The sequence below is a fragment of the Leishmania martiniquensis genome, chromosome 20, assembly GCF_017916325.1.
Source record: "Leishmania martiniquensis isolate LSCM1 chromosome 20, whole genome shotgun sequence".
Lineage (NCBI taxonomy): Eukaryota > Euglenozoa > Kinetoplastea > Trypanosomatida > Trypanosomatidae > Leishmania > Leishmania martiniquensis.
Genome location: NC_090155.1, coordinates 320,610 through 340,160, shown reverse-complemented (window position 1 = coordinate 340,160; position 19,551 = coordinate 320,610). Strand labels below are relative to the sequence as shown.

At 59.8% G+C, this 19,551-nt stretch overlaps 7 protein-coding genes across 7 annotated transcripts; all 7 read right to left on the bottom strand.

Moving 5' to 3' along the window:
- Positions 1-404: 404 nt before the first annotated feature.
- Positions 405-1,133, bottom strand: LSCM1_06432 (uncharacterized protein; the record flags this gene model as incomplete). The annotated part of the gene is made up of 1 exon (XM_067323861.1): positions 405-1,133. The coding sequence occupies one exon, from the start codon at positions 1,131-1,133 to the stop codon at positions 405-407; it is 729 nt and encodes a 242-aa protein (XP_067179175.1).
- Positions 1,134-1,670: 537 nt separating this feature from the next.
- On the bottom strand, positions 1,671-4,736 carry LSCM1_06431 (uncharacterized protein; the record flags this gene model as incomplete). Its single annotated transcript, XM_067323860.1, has 1 exon — positions 1,671-4,736. One exon carries the CDS (start codon positions 4,734-4,736, stop codon positions 1,671-1,673), a length of 3,066 nt encoding a protein of 1,021 aa, XP_067179174.1.
- A 924-nt stretch (positions 4,737-5,660) lies between these two features.
- LSCM1_06430 (uncharacterized protein) lies at positions 5,661-6,467 on the bottom strand (the record flags this gene model as incomplete). Its single annotated transcript, XM_067323859.1, has 1 exon — positions 5,661-6,467. One exon carries the CDS (start codon positions 6,465-6,467, stop codon positions 5,661-5,663), a length of 807 nt encoding a protein of 268 aa, XP_067179173.1.
- A 948-nt stretch (positions 6,468-7,415) lies between these two features.
- LSCM1_06429 (uncharacterized protein) lies at positions 7,416-8,078 on the bottom strand (the record flags this gene model as incomplete). The annotated part of the gene is made up of 1 exon (XM_067323858.1): positions 7,416-8,078. The coding sequence occupies one exon, from the start codon at positions 8,076-8,078 to the stop codon at positions 7,416-7,418; it is 663 nt and encodes a 220-aa protein (XP_067179172.1).
- A 1,000-nt stretch (positions 8,079-9,078) lies between these two features.
- LSCM1_06428 (uncharacterized protein) lies at positions 9,079-11,448 on the bottom strand (the record flags this gene model as incomplete). Its single annotated transcript, XM_067323857.1, has 1 exon — positions 9,079-11,448. One exon carries the CDS (start codon positions 11,446-11,448, stop codon positions 9,079-9,081), a length of 2,370 nt encoding a protein of 789 aa, XP_067179171.1.
- A 994-nt stretch (positions 11,449-12,442) lies between these two features.
- Positions 12,443-13,483, bottom strand: LSCM1_06427 (uncharacterized protein; the record flags this gene model as incomplete). The annotated part of the gene is made up of 1 exon (XM_067323856.1): positions 12,443-13,483. The coding sequence occupies one exon, from the start codon at positions 13,481-13,483 to the stop codon at positions 12,443-12,445; it is 1,041 nt and encodes a 346-aa protein (XP_067179170.1).
- Positions 13,484-14,666: 1,183 nt separating this feature from the next.
- Positions 14,667-19,421, bottom strand: LSCM1_06426 (uncharacterized protein; the record flags this gene model as incomplete). The annotated part of the gene is made up of 1 exon (XM_067323855.1): positions 14,667-19,421. One exon carries the CDS (start codon positions 19,419-19,421, stop codon positions 14,667-14,669), a length of 4,755 nt encoding a protein of 1,584 aa, XP_067179169.1.
- Positions 19,422-19,551: the final 130 nt, after the last annotated feature.

The window sequence follows — 19,551 nt, the reverse complement described above, 5'->3', positions numbered from 1 at the left end:
TTCAGCAGCTGCCGTAACGCTCAGCAGGAGTAGTTCGGCCTCGTTCAGACGAGGCGCCATATGCTTTGGGCGCACATAAGATGACACGGCTCCTTCGGTCGCGTACTCACTCGGTCATCGTCCCCACTGCGGTGCACCATGCCTCTTGCCTGTACCCCTCGGATTCCTCAATACTAGGCGGAGGAATCACACCGAGCGTAGCTGCTTTCATTCGCTGACGTGTCTGCCTGTTTCTTTCTCTCTCTCTCTGTGTGTGTGTGTGCGTTCTTCTGCTGCTGTGCCGCGTTCGCTTGCGAGCACAGAGCACAGAGAAGTCAGAGGAGCGTCGCCAGCCGTAGAAAGCCAACTGCACAGTCGCGCACACGAGGGAGGGAACCGAACGACGACGGCGATAGACCGACCGATTACGTTTGCAGGCCGAGCTTGCGTAACTCAGCTTCCAAGGCGCTTGCGCCACCATTGCTGCCACTGTCGCTGCTGCAGCTGCTTGGAGGTCGAGCGGCGGCACCCTTTAGGCGCCTTAGGCGTCGTGACGCGTTTCCGCAGCGGCTGGAGCTCAACTGTTGCTGTTGCTGCCGTGGCGGAGTGCTCACGCGCTCTTGTTGTTTCCCCTCTCGCTTCCCCTCTCTCGATGCTTCACCTGATTGCCTACCCTCCACCCCCTCCCTTTGAGACCTCGGTTCCGCGGCGCATCTAGCGGGCAGTGCTGGCGCGCCTGACGAAGAAGCTGAGGGGCTGTCGCAGAGGGCCTCTCTGTGTACGGTGTCGCGCATCAGCGTTGCGCTCAGGGCGCAGGCCTCCTGCGAGTACTTATGCTGCATCCGCTTTGTTTGGGGTATGGGGCGCAGTCGCACCGGAATCGTGGCGAGCACCCCTTCACGCCTCAGCTGCTTGTACGCGTACAGCCGCCGGTTGTTTTGGCTGTAGTAATGCGCTCCGTCGGTCAGGACGGAGAGGAAGGGCAGGTCGCACGGGTGCAGTTCGCCGTCGCGGAACTGTTGCAGCGTGCTCTCAATGGTACGTCCGCAAGAGAAGCGTGGCCGTATGCGAGAAAATGTGAAGTGCACGATAAGCGGGTCGATGTCAACCACCTGCTCCGCGGCTGATGAGCTGACCTTTCCGGGTGGCGGCATCGCCGTGCCTTCTTGTCTCGAGGCACGTCAATCTAGTGTGCTTTATGCGTTGCCGAGAGTGAGCGCTCTGACGCTGACCATCCTAGTCGAAAGGGGAGGCGCCGCTCTAAGGTGCCGGACCCATGCACCTTCTCCATCGTGGCGTTGGGACGAAGGGAGTTGCAGAGGAGGGGAAAAAGGGGAGGGGCAGGGGAAGCGCAGGTGAAGGGACGAGGGGAGGGGGGGTAGCGGGGGTTCAGCTCCCAGTTGTAAGGGGGGTTTACGATTGAGAGAGGGTGATGGTGGAGGCGCCGAAGGCCGACTGGGCTCGGGCCACCTTTTCGTACCCGCCTCACTTCGTCTCATGCTCGCAGGCCAGTGCAAAGGAGCAGAGGAGAGAACATATGCAGGCGTTCCCACTGCGGCACCCACCCTGGGCGGTTCCCCCTCACCATCCCCTTCGCCTCACGCCTGCCGCGCGGGGACTACACATCTGCACAAACGACTGCGAGGGAGGGAAGAAAAGGGTTTGCCGTCGGGGGCGCCTTTGAAGACGGCCTAAACGCCCCGGAGAGACTCCTGCCCGCGGTGCCGCCAGTAGCTCAGTGCCGCCTTTATCCGCGCCTCGTCCGAAGGCAGCGCGCCTGCGGGGGAGCCCGCTGGGGTGGCAGCGCGGAGCAAGGCAGCTTCCACGCACGCCCGTTCCTCAGCCTCTGCCACGGGGTCATTCACACCGACAGCCACGAAGGCAAAGACACCGCGGCAGAGGTTGCGATCTGTCACCACGCCAGCTGGCGGCGTGCGAATGTCGGGCGGTACGTAGCGAGAGACAGCAAACGTGCACGCGCAACAGCTCTTCTCGTCTGAGGAGGCATGACCGTCATCCTCTCTCTCGCTCGGTGCAGCGGAGAGGGCCGGCAGGCCGGCATTCTGCAGCGTCCACTCAGCCCCCTTTAACAGCCGCGTCGCATGGGGTTGCGAGGCGAAAGCACGCGAGGACGACGACGCCGCGAGATCGTAGAAGCCGTCGCGGCAATACAGACCACCCTCGTCCATGGAGGCGAAAAGTTGACGCGCCGCGGCCGTGCATGCGACCTCCACATCTGAAGAGCCCGTTGTAGTGTTCACTGAATCGTTAGGCGCAAAGCTCACGAGCTGCGGCACCAGTGTGGTGATGAGCATCGACCACGCGGGCGGGGTAGAGCTCACCACGTATTGCATTCGACTCGGCTCTTCATGAAGCAGATCAAGGCGCTCGTAACTCTTCTTTATAGTCGCAAATACGTCCGAGTTGGTGTGGTGACAATAGGTCATGCTTGGGATGGCCGAGAGCGGCAGGAGGCGCAACGGGTTTGGCGCGCGTTCGGGGTAAATGTGTGGATCGGTAAAGAGACGCGGCAGCGCCGGCAAGATGCGCGTGTTACCTAAGCTAATGTGGGCCGAGAGTGTGAGGGAGGTCAGAGTGGAGGAGGTCGGGAAGATGGGCGGAATGCCCGCTCGTCCGCCCGCCATCTCAGCCGTTTCTGCAACCCCCTCTTCCGTCTGCTGCCCCCTATCCGTGCCGATGTCGCCTACCCCGACTAGATCCATGTGCCCGCCAGCGCGGGGCTCCTCGGCACCCTTTTCGGCTCCTGCTTCCCCGTCAGTGGGCGCTTGTTGCTGCATCTGCTGCGAGGGCGACGGCGAGATGTCGAAGAGGTCCTCGAGCGCAGAGAGCGACACATTCGAGGCCGCTGCACCGGCGCGCGACAGCGGAAAGGACGCTATTGGCATGGTCGCACTACCATATCCGGCCACCGGTACAGCGGATGAGACGGCTGGCGATGGCGACGCTACGCTGCTGACCGCGCCCCTGCTTCGAGCCCGACCCGTGTTGGAGCGCTTCTGCGGTAGCACAAACGGACGCGTTCGCGCCCATATTCGTTTCGCCGCCAATTCCTTCGCGAGTGGTATGGCCGACGTGATGAGGTCGCGCGCGTGCTTCAGCACGATTAGATCGTACAGCTCGGTAAGGCAGTGCTCCACGAGGGCGACCAGCTGGACTTCTCTCGCACCGTTCGTCTCCACATACTCCACATCATCCTGCAGCTTGGGCACCATGCCGTACAGATAGAGGTGCAACTCGCCAAAGATACCCTCCACCAGATCCGCCTTGACCTTCCCATGCCCCAGCCGCGAGTGAGCCGAGGACGACAAGAGGCTCCACAACTCGAGCGTGTCGAAGACGAAGTCGAGGTTGACATTCATCTCGCACGCGTCACGCACCAACGTGAAGGTGCTGCAGCGCTCGCTATACAGCCACTGCTGGTCAGGGTACATCAACAGGATTCGGTTCGAGATGTTGTTACCCCAGCAGTTGTCGCCGATGTACTCCAGCCGATCAAAGGCGACGCGACGCCGCCGTTGCTGTGCGTCGAGTGCACCTGTCTGCTCCGTCAGCTCCGCCGCCGCAAGGGCCACATCAAGCACACCGACCTGCTTCAGCGCCCGCAGGACGGCCCTGATTTGATCTGCTCGCTTCTCGATAGACCACCGTGGGTCTGTCAGGCCACGTATGCGCGGAAATAGTGGGCAGTTGTACAGAAGGTCGGCCCATACCGTCATTATATTGTCGATGGGGTATCCTCGCATGGCCAGCAGAGTCAGTGTCTCGAGCGCAACCTCGCGCACCGGGTGAGAGACGTGCCGCGACCGGTCAGCCACGGTGATGTGTGTCCGTAGTGCTCCGTCATTGTCGAAGTTTTCGCGACACAGACGGCAGAACACCGAGGGCACATCCCCGGCAGCATTGCCAGCGCCCGCAGCGGAGCGCCCTCCCTTGTCGAGACCCGCGTGGTCGAATTTGGAGACGTTCTCCTTATGGGCACCTCCGTCAGTGCTGTTGTCACCGTAGTCCACGTCGAAGTCACTGCTTGCCGTCCCTCTACTGCGGCAGGCTCTACTACCACTACTGCCGGTGAAGGCCCCGGCTGCTGACGAGCCGACCTCAGACTCGGCCCCAGGAAAGAAGAAATCAACGGCTAAAGACGCAGGCAGCGTGCGCATGGGAAGGTGAAAGCCGATTTTGGTGCGCGGCGGCCCGTTACTATCATGCGGTTCATACTTGGGCAGACTGTCCAGCGGTAAGTCTGGTGGCGGAGTGGGGCTGCGCCGCGTCAGCTCCACCTCCGTGAAGCCTTGCAGCGGCAAGAAGATACCCTGAAACGGATCCCTCTGTCGGGCGAGCTTCTCTCCTCGTACGCGGGAGGCCGTTTCGGTGGAGCTGCGCCACGACGCTCCGGCCGCTGCTCTGTTGGAGTGCCGGAAAGAGCCGAACGTGTTGGCGTGGGCGACGGCGACTGGTGTAAGAGCTCGAAGTGTTCGTGTGGGGCGATAGGGCAAACCGCTGCCCGCACCTCCGGCGCAGTAGCTGCTGGTCAGCTTTGGGTGGTGAGCGGCCGCCGGTGCCTTCGGTGACGAGCGGACGACTGGATGGCTGGGTGTCGCGGATGCCGTGGCGAGCCGATTCGGGGCATGCGCAGAGCTGATGCGAATGGTAGGTGGCGTCGCCGCTGCTGCGAGTCTGTGTGCCGTGGAGGAGTACAACGCCTGCGTGGTATTGAGATACAGCGATGAGGTTGGCATAATTGTTCGCAGTCTTCTTGGCCGCAGGCCAAAGCGAGTGGCTGTTTCGTTGTTAGACCAAGGCGCGGCGCTCGCACCTCGTGCATAGAAACACTCCGAGCCGGAGAGCACTGTCCCCTTTTTGGACGAGCAACTATATATATATCTGTGCGTGTGCGTCTTCCCTCACCCGAAAGAAAGGCGTGCAGATGATGAGAAAAATATGTGAGGCCGATGACCCCTCCCCCAAAGAAAGGAGTTGGGGGAGCAGCCGAGACATAATGGAGGAGGGAGAAGGGAGGAGAGGGGCACGTGGGCTGTATGGGCAGTGGGGGAATGACCACCAGCAGGAATGCTGCGGTGGCTGCAGGCGACCGAAAGGCTCGCTGAAGTGCCTCTGCTGCCCCACTCCCTCTCTTTTCCTCTTTGTGTGTGCGTGTATTCTTGCGCCGCTGCAGGAGAGCGTTAGCCGAAAGCGAAAAGCGCGCGTCCTTCGCATTCAATCGCGGCCCCCTCACTGACACCTTTCGCTTTTCTATTTGCCGTTGCGCGTTCGCCATCATTTTTCTTTTTTTTTTGCGAGCACCAACGTCTCGTGAGGGGTAAAAGAGGAGCGAGCTAATGCGATCAGGGGCACACACACACACACGCATCCCCTCGCCTCACCTTTCCCCTCTTCCCCACTCTACCTACACGCATAGATGTAAGCATGCGGCATCCATCGCGGATGGGGGCACCACAGCAAGAGACAGCGACCAAAAATGCAGAGCACATGTCTTCTTCTCCCACCCCTTTCCTTCACAGAAATGCATCGAGGGGAAATAGGAGAGAGGGGGGAGGCAGAAGAGGCGAGGAAAGGGGGAGGTGAGGGGGAGCACGCGCACGACCGCGGAAGCCCCTCCCGTGACATCACCATTCCCCTCCCTCCCCCCTCCCTCCGCTCGGTCAATCAGAATCGGCAAAGAACGCCGCAATGTCCACCTCCTCATCCACTCCGGTGATTGTGGGAACACTTGCGAAATCGCTCCCTGGCTCATCGGCTTCATCCAGCCGCGGTGGGGACGACGCCGGCAAGCCCTCCGGATTCGCTGGGGTAGCGTCCGCAACGTTTTGGCTGCCGTCATCATTGCTATCACTGTCAAAGAAGCCCACCGCTCCTGTTACATGCTGGTCTACCGTGCCGGTGAGAAGGCTAGTGCTCATGTTAGGCGCACAAACGCTGAACAGCCCATTCTCACCGGTTTCCTCGCCTCTCCGTCTACGAGCGCCTCCGCCACTGGCGCCGTCGTCCTCGTTGACGCGCTTGCGGGTGCTTTCCGCAGCCGCCGAAGAGGATAGGCCGGTCGATTCGCCGACGCCCTCCCCCATGTGTAAGCGCAACAGTGCTGCGTACTGCTCGTTAAAGCGAAAGAAAACGTCTGCCTTGTTCTCCAGCGAGGGAACGAAGGCCTGGACGCTCGGGTACGGCAGATCGGGCGGCACAGGCTTCAGCGAGCAGCAGTACGTGCACCACACCGTCCCCTGGCGGAGCCGTGGGTTGAGTGTGACGCGGATGGTGTTCTTGGCGTCGCAAACAGGGCAATCGAATGTGCGCAAAGCGTGAATACCGTGCGTGTTCGCATTCTGATGATAGCGACGGGCATCGTAATGGTGCTCCTTGCTGCTGCCTTTCACGCCTCCCGTCTCACCGCGCGCTTTGCGGCTGGCGAAGTTGCCACGGCGAGGCGGTGCCCCGTCTTCCGCACCTGACATGATGGCTAGTCGGCCAGTGTCGGCGTGGGTGGGCAAGGCGGCACGTTCGAATCGATGCTTCGCTTTACTCAGGCACGTAAGGGCGTGTGTAGGTGTGTGTGTGTGTGTATGATGGGGCCGGAGGCAAGGGAGAGAGAGAGCGGATGGGGAGGAGGAGGAGGAGGCGAGAGCAAGTCGTAGAAGTGACGAGAAGAAGCTGAGCGCCCACGGCTGTGCGCCTCAGGCGTGCCTTTTCACTGGCCTGCCTGTCAGAAGCTGCGAATGTGCTGTGCGCGGCAAGGGAGGCGGAACGGTACGATTTGAGCCGTTTCCTTCCATTACGCGTCTGATGGCTCTCAGGAACAACTCCGAAAAGCGCGCGGAGGCTGCGCACAGGCGGCGAGGCTGGAGGGACGAGTCGTTTCCCTGGTGAGACGGTAGCTTCGAAAGGGCACACGCCGCCCCCCCTCCCCTTCCCTGCATAAGCCATGGAGTACGGCGTGCTGGCAAAGCGTGCGATTGGCGGAAAGAAAAAAGCGCAAGCAACACAGCGAAAGAGGTGATGCGTGCGGCATCCTACAACCCAAAAGAAACGGCGGGAGCGTTCGGTAAAGTAGAAACGCTTGGCAAGAGGAAGTGGTCATGACGCTCTCGGAAGTGGCGCAGCCGCTTTCGAGCACAGACGTGCGTGCGCGCGCACCCCCCCACACACACATATGCGGGCACAGCTTCCATCATTAGCCGCCCACTCTGGCCTTTCCACCACATCACACCAGTGGTAGCACCGCACATGCGGCGAGGCATGGCAACGACATCGATTGGGAAGGAGGGGTAGAGAGCAACACCTGTAGACGCAACGAAGAGCGCCCCCTTCTTCACGCGCATAAAACAACACAAGAGAAGCAAGACACTGAAGCGCACGCAGTCATGAACACGCCGCGTGGGCAACATCGGCAGCAGCGAGCCCTCTCACTGAAACAGCTGGTCGTATTCGTCATCCTCGTCCTCGGCGCTGTGCACCTCCTGACGAGGGGCGAAGTAGTGGGCTGCCGCTCCTTTCGTCTCACCCTCGTAGTCGTCGCCAAGGTCAATGGCACAGGAGGCGGTCGGCGCCGTTGCCAGACCCGAGCATGCTGGCATGGCCAGCTTGCGCTGCAGCTCACCCAGAGACTTGACGTGCCTCGATTGCGACGCACCTGACGCGGTTGCAGCAGCGGCAGTATGTGAGCTGAGCTGAGCCCGGTCCGAGACGGCGGCGTCCCCTGGAGAATACACCTCCTCTCCTGTGTTGCTCTGGCTCCCACGGAGGTTGGCGTTCGTCACGCCGGTGCTCAGTCGCGCCTCGCGACCCATTTCCACCCTCTGTAGGTCGTCGTGATCGCGCTGAAGGAGCGCCTCATGAAAGCGAAAGAATACATCGACGGGCTTCTCGAGGCGTATCACATTCCACCGCTTCGTGCCTCCCACGCCGCATACGCGGCACCGTACCGTGGCATCGCTCGTCGCGCGAAATATTTTGACGACGATGGAGGACTTGCTATCACACAGCGGACAGTCGAAGCGGGTAGGGATCTTGTATTTGCTCTCTTTCTTGATGGGCCCGCTGGATGACTTCTTGCGCTTGCCGCCCATCTGCTCCTCATGAAGGGGGAGGGAGAGGGAGAGGCGTGTGCTTGTGTGTGGGGCGTGGGCGCAAAAATGGGGAGGGTGAGGAGGCAGGCGTGGTCGACCTTTGCACTGGTAAGGGTGAAGCCGACACCCACCCAATCGCCCACATACACACACGAAAAAAAACCTATACAGGGCCGCGCAGTATGAGCAAACCTGACGAAAGCGGCAGGAGCAGCTGTTGACTAGACAAGCGAAGTGGACAAAGCGGGAGAATTGCTCAGAGAGTTAAAGGCACGTGTAATACATGTGTGCGCACGTGTGTGTGTGTGTGCGTGTGTGTGTTGAGAGGCAGAGGAGGAGAGATGGGAACGGCACCTTTCCATGTCACCACATATCAACTAGGAAGTCAAGCAACTTTCCACGTGCCATGGACATATTGAAGCCTCGCATGCACAAAACAAGGGCCGTAACGGGGGCGAACTTGCTGTATGCATCCGCATCCTCCGCCTCCAAAATCTCATTCACCGCCTTCCACAGCCACGTTTCGGCCATGCGCTCAGGTCTGTGTGTCTGTGGATGAGAGGGCATCCAACGCTGCGATCAGCCCTGGTCCTTCCTTACCTCGGTGCGGACGCCGTATTAGGTGAGTCAGTTTAGCTCGCCATCTTAATTATGCATGTCAACATGCAAAGGTCCCTCAGAGCAGTGACTGCCCGCAGGGAAAGGGGAGAGGCGCCATCGCGCTGTTTGAGTGATGCCATCCACTTCGGAGAAGAAAAAAAAGGCGAACTCCACTCCTCTTCTGTCTCGCCACAATGGTGTGTGTATGTGTGTGTGGTGGTTGGGGTGTGAGAGAGAGAGGAGGAGGGAGAGGCTTGGAGAAGACGGCTGGCGTGTTCACTGGCAGGTGGACATGCGTATGCCGGCGGGGTCGATACCGAGCGAAGGGTGCGGCACCTTTCATACTCTTCGCCCTCCTCCCCCCTCTCCTATCCTCCCCAAGTGTACCGTCCTTGGCACCTCACGAGTGCCGTCGCGCAGTCGAGCTGCTGCCAGCCACCGCTGACTTTAGCCTGCTTGTGCTGGGGGCGATGCTGCGGTCTCGCTTCCTTCCAGAGGACACCTCCACCTTGCTCGCATCTGCGCCGATGCTTGCGCTCGTCATCTTTGCTGAGGCGGAGCTCCCTGCGATCGCGGCAGCAGTTGCTTTCGCCTTCGCTGCCACTGCGGCGGCTGACTCCAGCACTGAAGCCCACCGACGCTGCAGCTCGTGCTGGGACTGCACGAGGAACTGAGAAGCTTGAGCCACCCACCATTCGGCGGAGCCGACCTCTTCAGCGGCTGCTGTGGCATTGGTACTGGGTACTGAGGTTTCCACGTTCACTGGCAGCGCAGCACTCCGCGGCGCGTCCGTTGCGGTTGAGGAGGTGGCCACCGCGCCTCCGCTTACGCGCGAAGGCGCCTCAGCAAATCGGAAGAAACATCGCTCATACGACACCGGTAGCGTTCTCGAAAGCGATTGAGACAGCCGCTTGTACAGCGCCATCTCACCGTCCTCCTGCGTTCCGCTCGGCCCGATCTTGCTCAGCAGCAGGTGTACATGGCCGGGCCGCATAGCGCGCGCCGTGCGCCCGGCGCGGTGCACATACTGCGACACAGCCTCGGGAGGATGGTACATGATAACGTGGCCGACGTTCGGGATGTCGATGCCGCGCATGAGGGCGTCTGAAGCTACGACGCAGGAAATATCCGCGCTATCGGCGTCGGCCGTCCGCTGCAGCAGCGCGCGGCGCCGCTCCGCTTCGCTAGAAAGCGTTGTGAACTCGACGGACGAGATGCCGGCAGCGGCGAGGAAGTGGCTCATGACACGCGCCTCCTCTGCGGTGGCACAGAAGATGAGAATGCCGGTGCCCGCCCTGTCCTCCGCGTTTGGGTACGACGGCGATGCAGCAGTGGCGCACGCGTCCCGCTCCTCAACCACATGAGGAAGATCTGCATCTCCCTGCGAAAGATCGTCGCCGCCATAGGCAGCCATGTCGGTCGCTATCCGTCGAGCGGTAGTCTCAGCACGCTTCCGTGCAGCTGTGGCGGCGATGCGGTCCCGCAGGGTGTGCACCAGCTTGAGGAGGACCGCTGGCCGGTACGCATCCTCGACGAAGATAATGTGCTCCTGCAGCGTCGGCGGGAGTGCAAATTGTGTGCGCAGCACAGCGCCACCAACAGCTGCCATGCCTGCCCCCGTCGACACCTGCAGCGGTGATGCCACCCCCTGCTCCTCGCGTTCCTCGCCGTTGCTGTCGAGAATGTAGTAGCTGCAGTTGCGCAGCTTCACGTTAGAGATGCGCGCGATCCGAGAGGAAAGTGTAGCGGAGCAGAGAATCTTGTGCAACACAGGGCCTCCACGGGTCGAGAAGGCCGTGGCCGTGGCGGCGCCGCAGCAGCCACCAAGCCGTTGAGGCGTAGCTGGCGACGCCCTGATCCTTGGCTCGAAAGGCTCACCGGGAGACACAACATTTGAGGTGATGGCACGCGTGAGCAGCGCACACATGCGCTCCTGCTGGCGTAACTGGCGCCGCTGCAGCTGCTGCACCTCCAACTCGTACCGCGCGTTTACCTTCTGCACCTGCGCAGCGAAGTTGCCGGCGAGCACCTGATCCGCCTCGTCCATCACCAATAAGCGCAGATGTGCGAGGCGCAGCCCACGCGTGTGGTCGAGGTGATGGAGGAGTCGCTGCGGCGTAGAAACGATCACGTCGACGTTGGAGAAATACCGCGCTGTTGTGTCTCTTCGGCGGGGCTGCTGACGACTGGCGAAGCAGAGGGTGTCTTCGTCGCCGTAGCCGTCGTCGTATTCGTCGTCGTCCGCCGTGCCGGTATCCTCATCACTCTCGCCAGCATCGCTACATCCATCGGTGGTCCATTGCTTGGTGCCATCAAAACAAGGCACCTCCACTCTTCGCACCAACTCGCGGGCCTCTACTGCCTCTAGCTCCAGCGATGAGCTCCTTGCCGCATCGATTGCCTCGGTGCAGATGCACGCAGCTTTGATCGAGGTCGAGCGCGTCAGGCGCTGCAGCTCGCGGTACACTTGCTGCCCCAGCGCTTGCGTCGGAACGAGAATCAAGCACCGCAGCGCATTGTCATCAACGCCCTTTTTGGACTCTGTGAGGAGGCGCACCAATGGGAGCAGGTAACAGAGCGTCTTACCGCTACCTGTGGGGGAGGTGAGGCTGACGTCGTTTGGCACCCCGCTAGCGAGCGCCCGCGTAATGGTTGGGATGACGGCCTGCTGAACCGGTAAAGGCTTGGGGTAGCCGAGAACGTGCTGCAGCGGCTCCCTCAGCCACTTAGCAGGCCCGATGCAGTCATCCCACGCCACGAGAGAAGCCATTCCGATCCTGCGGCAACACGCTTTCCCGCCCTCCTTGGGTGGATCGCTGTGCCTTGCGTCGTACGTTGGTTTGGGTGTACGAGGGTGCACTGGACTGCCCTCTTCACTCGCCTGTCGTGAGGGATCCGTCGCGTATTTATGGATGCTCGAAAAGGGATAGCGAGAGCAATAAAGAGAGAGAGGGAGAGCGTTGAAGAACACATGGTGGAGAGGGGGAGGGCACACTGCAACCCTTTTCTACCACCCGCCCTCCCCGCGCATACACACACACACACAGACTATACCTGCACCTTCCCGCGTCAGATATCTCCATCGAGCACGTGGCTGCCCAAGCCAAATAACCCCAAAGCGGCAACGACGGCCACGTGCTCGGACAGACACACAGATAAATAAATACAAGGCGCCCATACACTAGAGAGAGAGAGGCAGGGGATAGCTGAGGAGCGGAGGCGACACTTCTGTTTGAGCGCCCAAAGAGAGTCGGCAGCAGTAACTATTTTGTGCCCCTGCACTGCTGGCGAATGCGTCAGCGACTCCGTCTTCTTTCTCCTTCCCTCTCGTAGCTCACGCATGTGCCCAGCACTGTCGAACAAGAAGGCCGCCCCTGTGGAGTACACGGTAGCGACTGGGGATAAGCCCAAGCAACAACAGCGGCAAACATACAGGGAGAGGGGGTGCGATAAGATGCTGGTCATAGACACACCGACGCACGCACGCACGCCACTGCTCGTGGAGGAGAGCCAAAGAGACAGCAGCAGATGTGCACAAGCGCGTGCGCTCTTCTGAGCAAGGACCGGCGAAAAGGGACGACGAGAGCTCGTCCAGAAAAGCTCGCGTCTCCCCATGCGCACTTTTGCAGTAAGGGGGCGACGGAGGAGAGGGGAGGGGTGATGGTGGGGGCGCGGAGGGACTTATTGTGTCGCAATCGGCTGCCGAGGGTCGATTGTCACTAGTCGCATCGCTGTATCAGCCCCCTTTTCGGTCTTCTTCCGCCTCACACCGTTGCGTAAACGTACTCGCCTTCGCTGACCTTTTCGTACACGTGAAGGTTTTCCTTCCTGGCGAGGTTGAGGAGATGCGCACGAGTTCGCATGGTGTCTGCTGTGCACATCCTTCCCGCACAGAGGCGCTTCACTGCCATGAAGTGCATTTGTTCATCGAACGAGCGCAGTTTTGAGGTAATCACCGACGAGGCGAATTGGTGGTACAAGTCGGAGTGAAAGAACTTCGCCATGAGGGCCCTCTGGGTGATGGCGGCCTCGCTCAGTACATCATGAGTAGTGAGGAAAGCCGCAATAGATGCCGCGGCACCTTTTCGACAGGGGGCTCGATGGGTACCATCGAGGCTCTTATCAGAACTTCCAACAGCGGTGGCGCCGCTGCCAACTGGGTCTGCGGATGCCGTCGTATTGCCTCCGATGCCGCCGGTACCTGTGGAGGAAGATACCACTGCCATCGCGTTGACGGCAGCGGGTAGCTTTACCGACTTCGCAGGCGGCCTTCTTCCCACCGCTTCTTCGTGCACCAAGAGGCCCTGGAAGAAGACGCCCTGAATCGGCAAAGTGCGCGTGGCGGCAGGCATCTGCAGCTCTGCTGGATTTGTGTAGTCCTTGAAGAACTCGCATATTTTGTCGCGGCCAGCGCACAACTTAGACAGACGGTAGTTGAGAAGCTGCGACTCGAGGCGGTCCTCAATCGTAAATGGCGATCCCGGGGAGGCGCAGATGCCCTGCATTGCAGCAAAGGCCTCGACATCTGCGCTCAGAAGAGGCAGGAGCCGGTACATGAAGTGCGGTTGGTGGATCTGCAAAAATGTTTTGTAGTCAGGAACGATGACGTCCTTTGGCAACCGTGGGAGCCGCGGGTCTTGGCCAGGTGTGTGGGTCATGAGCGCCAAGCGGCGGTTTCGATATCCCACAAAGAAATCCTCAACAAGATTTTCGGTGAAGACAGCGCCGTTCAGCTGCAGTATGCGCACAGGGGTCTTGCGCCGGTTGCGGAGCCGCACAATCGTCGCGTAGGCGTCTCTCTGCATTCGCGTGTATGTGTAAGAGCGGGAGTACGGCATCGACCACGAAGGCGCAGAGAAGGCTGCGGTGCACGTGTTCGTGTTCGCAGGAACATGTGTATATGAGTCAGGCGAGGGGGAGGAGGCGTATGTGCACCTTCCCCAAGTGGAGCTTAGCCCCCCTTGCTTTTCGCTTCTCGAGCCGGGCGTCACGCAGCCAGTGTGATGATGACTGGCATACGCAACTACGGACACACGCGAATCAGCACACCGACCAAAAAAAATGACACAGCATACACGTGGAAAGGGGTGTGCGCGCGGGGCTTGGCTGCAGCAGTTGAACGGAGGGCAGCAAATAACGAGAAAACACACGCGAGCGAAGCAGAAGAGAGAAGACGAGAGGGTAGAGGTGTGTGTGTGCCGTGTGTGTGTCATGTGCCGTGTGCCTGTGAAGAGAGCAGTGAGATGATACCGATATGCGCATCCGATAGCACGCCCTTGCATGCGCTCGGAGGCACTAAAGAAGCTGCGGGGGAGGGGGAGGAACGAAATAGACAGCAGTGAAACGCCTATGCCATTACCTTCTGGTGTGAGGGCGCTGACGCTGCTGAGCCCGCATAGAAGCCCTCCACGCATACACATCCGTTCCTGCGTGCGGGGCCAGAGGAGGGCTACGGACAGCGCCAGCTGCTGCGGGCACGAGAGACGTCAAGGCAGCAACACCCGCTCCACATGCCTTTGCATCGGGGCAGACGCAACGAGAGGGAGAGAGGACGGCAGCGAAGGCGTGTGCGCACATGCTGCCATCGGCACCTCGTACCCTGCCACTGTTGCATTCTGGCACCTGCCCTTTCCCTCTGCATGCATGGGCAGCGATGCGTAGGCATGCGCCGTCTGACGTGGCAGGGCCACGGAGCACGGCAGAATTTGATATATATATATACATATGTACATATATATATATATATATATATGCGTATTAGACTCTTTGTTGCATACCCCGTCGCTGAAGATGATGCAGTGACGTCACAGCCTTCACGACGGACACGACAGATTCTATTTAACGGGGATGGTGAGGTGAGAAGATCGGTAAGCAAGAGGCAACGCTGTCGCCGACCGGCTTGACCGTCAGTGTGGGAGCAATATCGACGACAATAACCAGTGAGGATAAGCACACGCACAGAGAAACCTGTGCCTGCTCCAGCGTGTATTACTTGGACACACTATCGTAGCTGCGCAATGTTGGAAGCAAGCTCTGCCGGATACCGCTGCTACGAAAGATCTGTTGATGCAGCAAGGCAAGGCTGATTGCGCGCGGCTGCTGCAGGAATCGTCTTTGCTGCCGACGCTTCGCAATCCATTTCTGATAGGTCGCCCTTTGGTCTGCGGTAAGATCCTGCCACGAATGTGCTCGGTGGTCGGTGCACGAAGACGACGCTGCTCGGTCGAGGTCGACGACATCCGGCGTGTTCACGTCCATCTTGAGGAGCTCGCGCACAAGCATGCCAGGGTAAACCCCAGCTGGGAGATGCAGATGCAGCTGCAGCGTGCTGCCGTGGTGCCGCGGTAGCCATGACGGAGCCGGTGGCGCTCGACGTCGGCGCAGTAGCTGCTGCTTCGTCTCTGAGCTAGACGTTAACGAGTTCCCAACCGACGGCGGTGCTCGCAGCAGCTGCGAGGTGCCGTTCCACTGCCGGTGGTGAAGATACCCGGTGGCCCTTCTGGCCGCAGCTGTCGAAAAAGGGCCAACATCTCTGGTGAGGCGCGCCCTCTGCGACGCCTCGGCGCCTGGCGGCGCTATCGGATGCGAGTTCGTTTCCATTACCGCGCCAGCATCGGCATCGTCCTCCCCTCTTTCCGGTGACAAGCCTGATTCCACATTTAGCAGCTGAGGCACACCACACCCGTTCACCGAGGTGGCCGCGCTACACGATGAGGAGGGTATCCACGCCGACTCTACATCAGCAGGGAAGCTAGTGTTCGCCACCTGCCCCAAGTCGAGTGCTCGTACCTGTGCTCGGGTGGCCAGTCCCCATCTCTGGTACGGGTCGCCAACCACCCCCTTCAGAAGTCGCCACTGCATCATGTCGGCGTTCGGCCGCACTAGCGCATGGCGGTAAGATGCGGCGATGGTGACGCCAAGCAGATTGCCGCCGCCAGCACGCAGGTCCGGCCTCAGATCCACCGCATCAAGACCAACGTCCGCCTTCAGGGTACAATCACCGGCTCCAAGGTGTCCCCCGTGACGCTCACCATACAACGGAAGTGCGTCCGTGCACGGTGTGCGTGAGCTCAGCTCTTCCTCCATCAGAAGAAAGGTCGAGGTCAGATTGTAGTACGGAGACCGTGGCGCGCAGCTGGGGGACCCATCTTCCGCTGCAACCCTCGCCCTCAATGGCTCCCCTCCGTGATGAGCGAGTGGCGACGGCTTGAAGCAGCGCCACTGTCGCAGCTCGGGGTCGAAAGGCAGCCCGTACCGCTGCAACGTCACCACATACAAGTCCTCCGTGTGGTTCTGTGGAAGTTGGATGTCGGCGCCGGGCAGAGGCAGAGTTAAGTCCCACACTGAAAACACTCCGCGGTCAATCTCCCCGCGGGAAACGTAGACCAACGGCGAGGCGGTGGCTCCGCCTCCTTCGTGGCTCTCCTGTACGGCGGTAGCCGCGACCCCGCCGGCCCTCACAAGGTCACCAGGGAGAAGCGTGAACGTGCCGTAGCGCTGGAGCCGCTGGTTAACGATGTCGTTCCAGAGAAAGCTCAGAAACTCTTGGATAAGCATCGCACACGCGCGCGGCCCAATCACCCGCAGGAACGCCTCAGCGCAGGGGTCGTCGTCGTCGCCCTCCGTGGTGCTTACTCTGGCGGAGGGGGCGGCATTCCTCTTCAGGTTGGCTACTGTACCGGATGTGCGCGACTGGCCTCGGCCATAGTGTTGCCCGGACGCTGCCGTTAATGGTACCCGCCGAGGTTCGCAGCTGCCGATGCCCTGACCATTCAGGCCAATGCCACCGTCAAGGCCATCATCGCCCCCAAGCAAAGCGGATGCCTGCAGCGCGTTGTAGAGCACCCGATGCATTGGTGTTCCGTGCTCGGCAACAGAGCGGTGCGTTCCAGAGCGTAGGAAATCGGGCAGGCGAGCCCCACCGTACCCTTGCAAAGCCTGCATGCGGGGGAACGCTTGCCCGGTGCGCTTCCGCTCTGCCTCTGCCGCGACATTGAGGTAGAACTGCTGCACTAGAATGTGTGCTGCCGCCCTAAACTCACCCTTCAGCAAGTGGAGCCCGGGGTGCATGTTCATGCGCGTGTAGCTGGCGAAGCGCTGCGGCCCAAAGTAGTTGATGAAGCCTTTGGATGCCACGGACGTTACAGCAGGGGCAACCAGAGGAAGGTGCTTGTCCGGAATACGCCGCAGGTTGAGAAGGTAGTCGTACCCCGTGCAGTCACCGGCGCGCAAGTCGTACCGCGCGCTCTCCGCCTCCATGTCGGTGCAGAGGTACTCGAAGAGCTTCTCTGGAGCCAGTCCTACTGCTGCTGCAGCTGGCATTTCCTTTTTGTCGGTCGCCGACCATTTCGTCTTTTTCTTGCCACCTCTTTTTCGCTTCCGCTTGGACGAGATGAGCGTGCCACCCACATCATCCTGCTCCGAGCCAGCCGTAGTTGTGCTGCTGCCAGCCGCGCTGCCACCCGGCACGAGGCGTCGGTTCAGCAATGCGAGGTGCTCATGAACGCGTGGGGGGAGAGACTGCCACGACTGACCAAGTGCGTCTGCAGCGTCGACGCGATCGTGGTAAATGACCTTCATCCCCGAGAGTCGGTAGTAGTTCTCTTTCCAAAACTGGCGCTCGTCGTCTGTAATGAGCGCGGAGCTGTCGGCCGCAAGCGTGATCGTCTGTGAGCGCGCATGACAGCTGCGCGATGTGGCATCGCCGAGTTTTTCTCCCACAGTACAGGCGGGCGGAGCGTTGTGGCCAACGAGGCGCTGCTGACTGCTCGGCGCACGCACAGCACGAAACGAGAGGTTTTCCGGAAGCGACCACAATCCTGCGTGATCATTGTGGTCCCTGCTGCTACTTGCTGTTGCGACAGCTGCAGAGGCTGTTGTGCAAGGCAGAGTCCTGTCGGTAAAATAGCTGCCAGCTTCATCTTGCAGAGCTGCTGCTAGCGCCTCGACGTGAGCGAGACAGCTGCCGCGAATGCGAACTCGCTGAAACGAGTGCGTGCCGCTTTCTAGAGTTCCAGCATGGGAGACGACAACTTTCGGCTCGTACAGCACCGGAACAATCTTTTCTCGATTTCGCACTGCAGCGGTACTGGTACTCAGCTTGGCCTCGCTTTCCTCTACCTCAGTCGCCATGGCGTCGAGAACACACAGCCGCTGCATCTCCATTTGTTCTTGCTGCATCTCCGTCAAGGTGGACACAATGTCCTCGACAACCATGTTGTGTGGTAGGCCTTTGCGCTCCAGTGTGCACTCAACAACGACAAAATCGGCGGAGATAGGCAGGTACAGTTTGCGTGCCTTGCCTGCCACACCCGCGGCCGCGAAAGCCGACGCACTGCTGAGAATCAAAGTACGGGCTACGTTCGACGTCTCTACGAGCGGCCCGGCAGACTCTTCCGCGTCTCTGGCAGCCTCCAGCTTCTTCAGCTCGGAGATGTACGCATCATTGTCTTGCCACTCCTGCCGACGACTGATGGAGACGTAGAGGTAGTCGAGGTCGCCATGGACATGGAGGTCCTTGACAAGGTGGCCCCACGCTCGCCAGACGGAGCTTACAGAGGCGCGCATGCGATCGACAGAGGGATTCTCATCCGAGTCCTCTGCGCTAAACACTACGCCAGTCACTGTGGATACCTTGGTGATCATTTTTCGAATCCATGGAATTCGAATCTCACTATTATCGTATGATGAATCGTAAATGTTGTAAAGATCACGCTCGTTTCCCGATGCTGCCAGGAGAAGTGTGGTGGAGGTAGGTGTTGGCTCGTGCTGTTTCATCATAGTCTTGCCGATAAACGAGCGCAGCATGCGGACACCACTCTGCCCAACCGTCTTCTCGAGCTGGAACAGCTCAGAGGAAAAGTAGATTTTCACCTCGACACGTGGTAGCCGATGCGACAGCGATGGCGACGACCTTTTTTCAGGTGCAATAAACTTGGCGAGGTGAAACGGGAAATCCTTCATGACCTCCTCACTCGCGACGATGCCTCCGGCCACCCATAAAGAGTAGGAGACGTCTCCTTCAGCGGCCGGGACACAAAAAGCGCCGCTAGTAAACGCTTGCATCTCAGCTGCATCTTTTCGACCAAAGAGCGTCACCGCCATCTCCACCGGCTCAAGCAGATGGGATGAAGAAGATAGGCTCTTGTAGCTTTTCACGCCGGACTCTGACACTTCGCTAATGAGTCGATCCACAACTGATGCCTGGTGCTCTTTGGACAAGAGCGCACCACTTTGGCGCCGGGCCTTTAGTTCTGCGAGCACATTTTCCATAATGAGTTGCAGAGTCGAGGCCAGCGTTTTCAGGATCAGCGACTTCGCCCTCTTGAAGGCTTCTTGCTCTTGCTTTATTTTTTGCGATACTGCCGGCACGTTGCTGATGGCGCTGCTGTGACTAAGAGCCACTTTGTCTTTCGTTCTCGCCGCACCACTTTCTCCGGCGACGGAGTCGTTATCACCATTCCACACTTCTCGTATTAGAAAGTCATCTGGAGAACCTTTCATGTATGCTTGAAAGCCTGGCACGCTCGGCTTCGTGAAACGGCTGATATGGCACTTGCGCTCTGGGGCAAGCCCATTGCGCTGTCGTTGCGCGACTTGAAGTTCATGGTAGATGCCCTGATTATACCGCTCGTGTGCTACGCGAAGAATGCTACGGGACTTTGGTGTGTCAAATTTGCTCTGTGCGTCCTCAACGCTGAGACCCAAAATAAGACGCCGCAATGACCATTTCGAGCGATTCATGTTCTATGCGTATTTTCCATGACCATGCTAGACTGCAAGCGGAAGCGTCACTCCTTCTATTACAGTTCTATGTTGTTCATACGCTCGTTTATGTGAAAAGAAAAAAATGCCGTAAGTAGGTTCCGAAGCT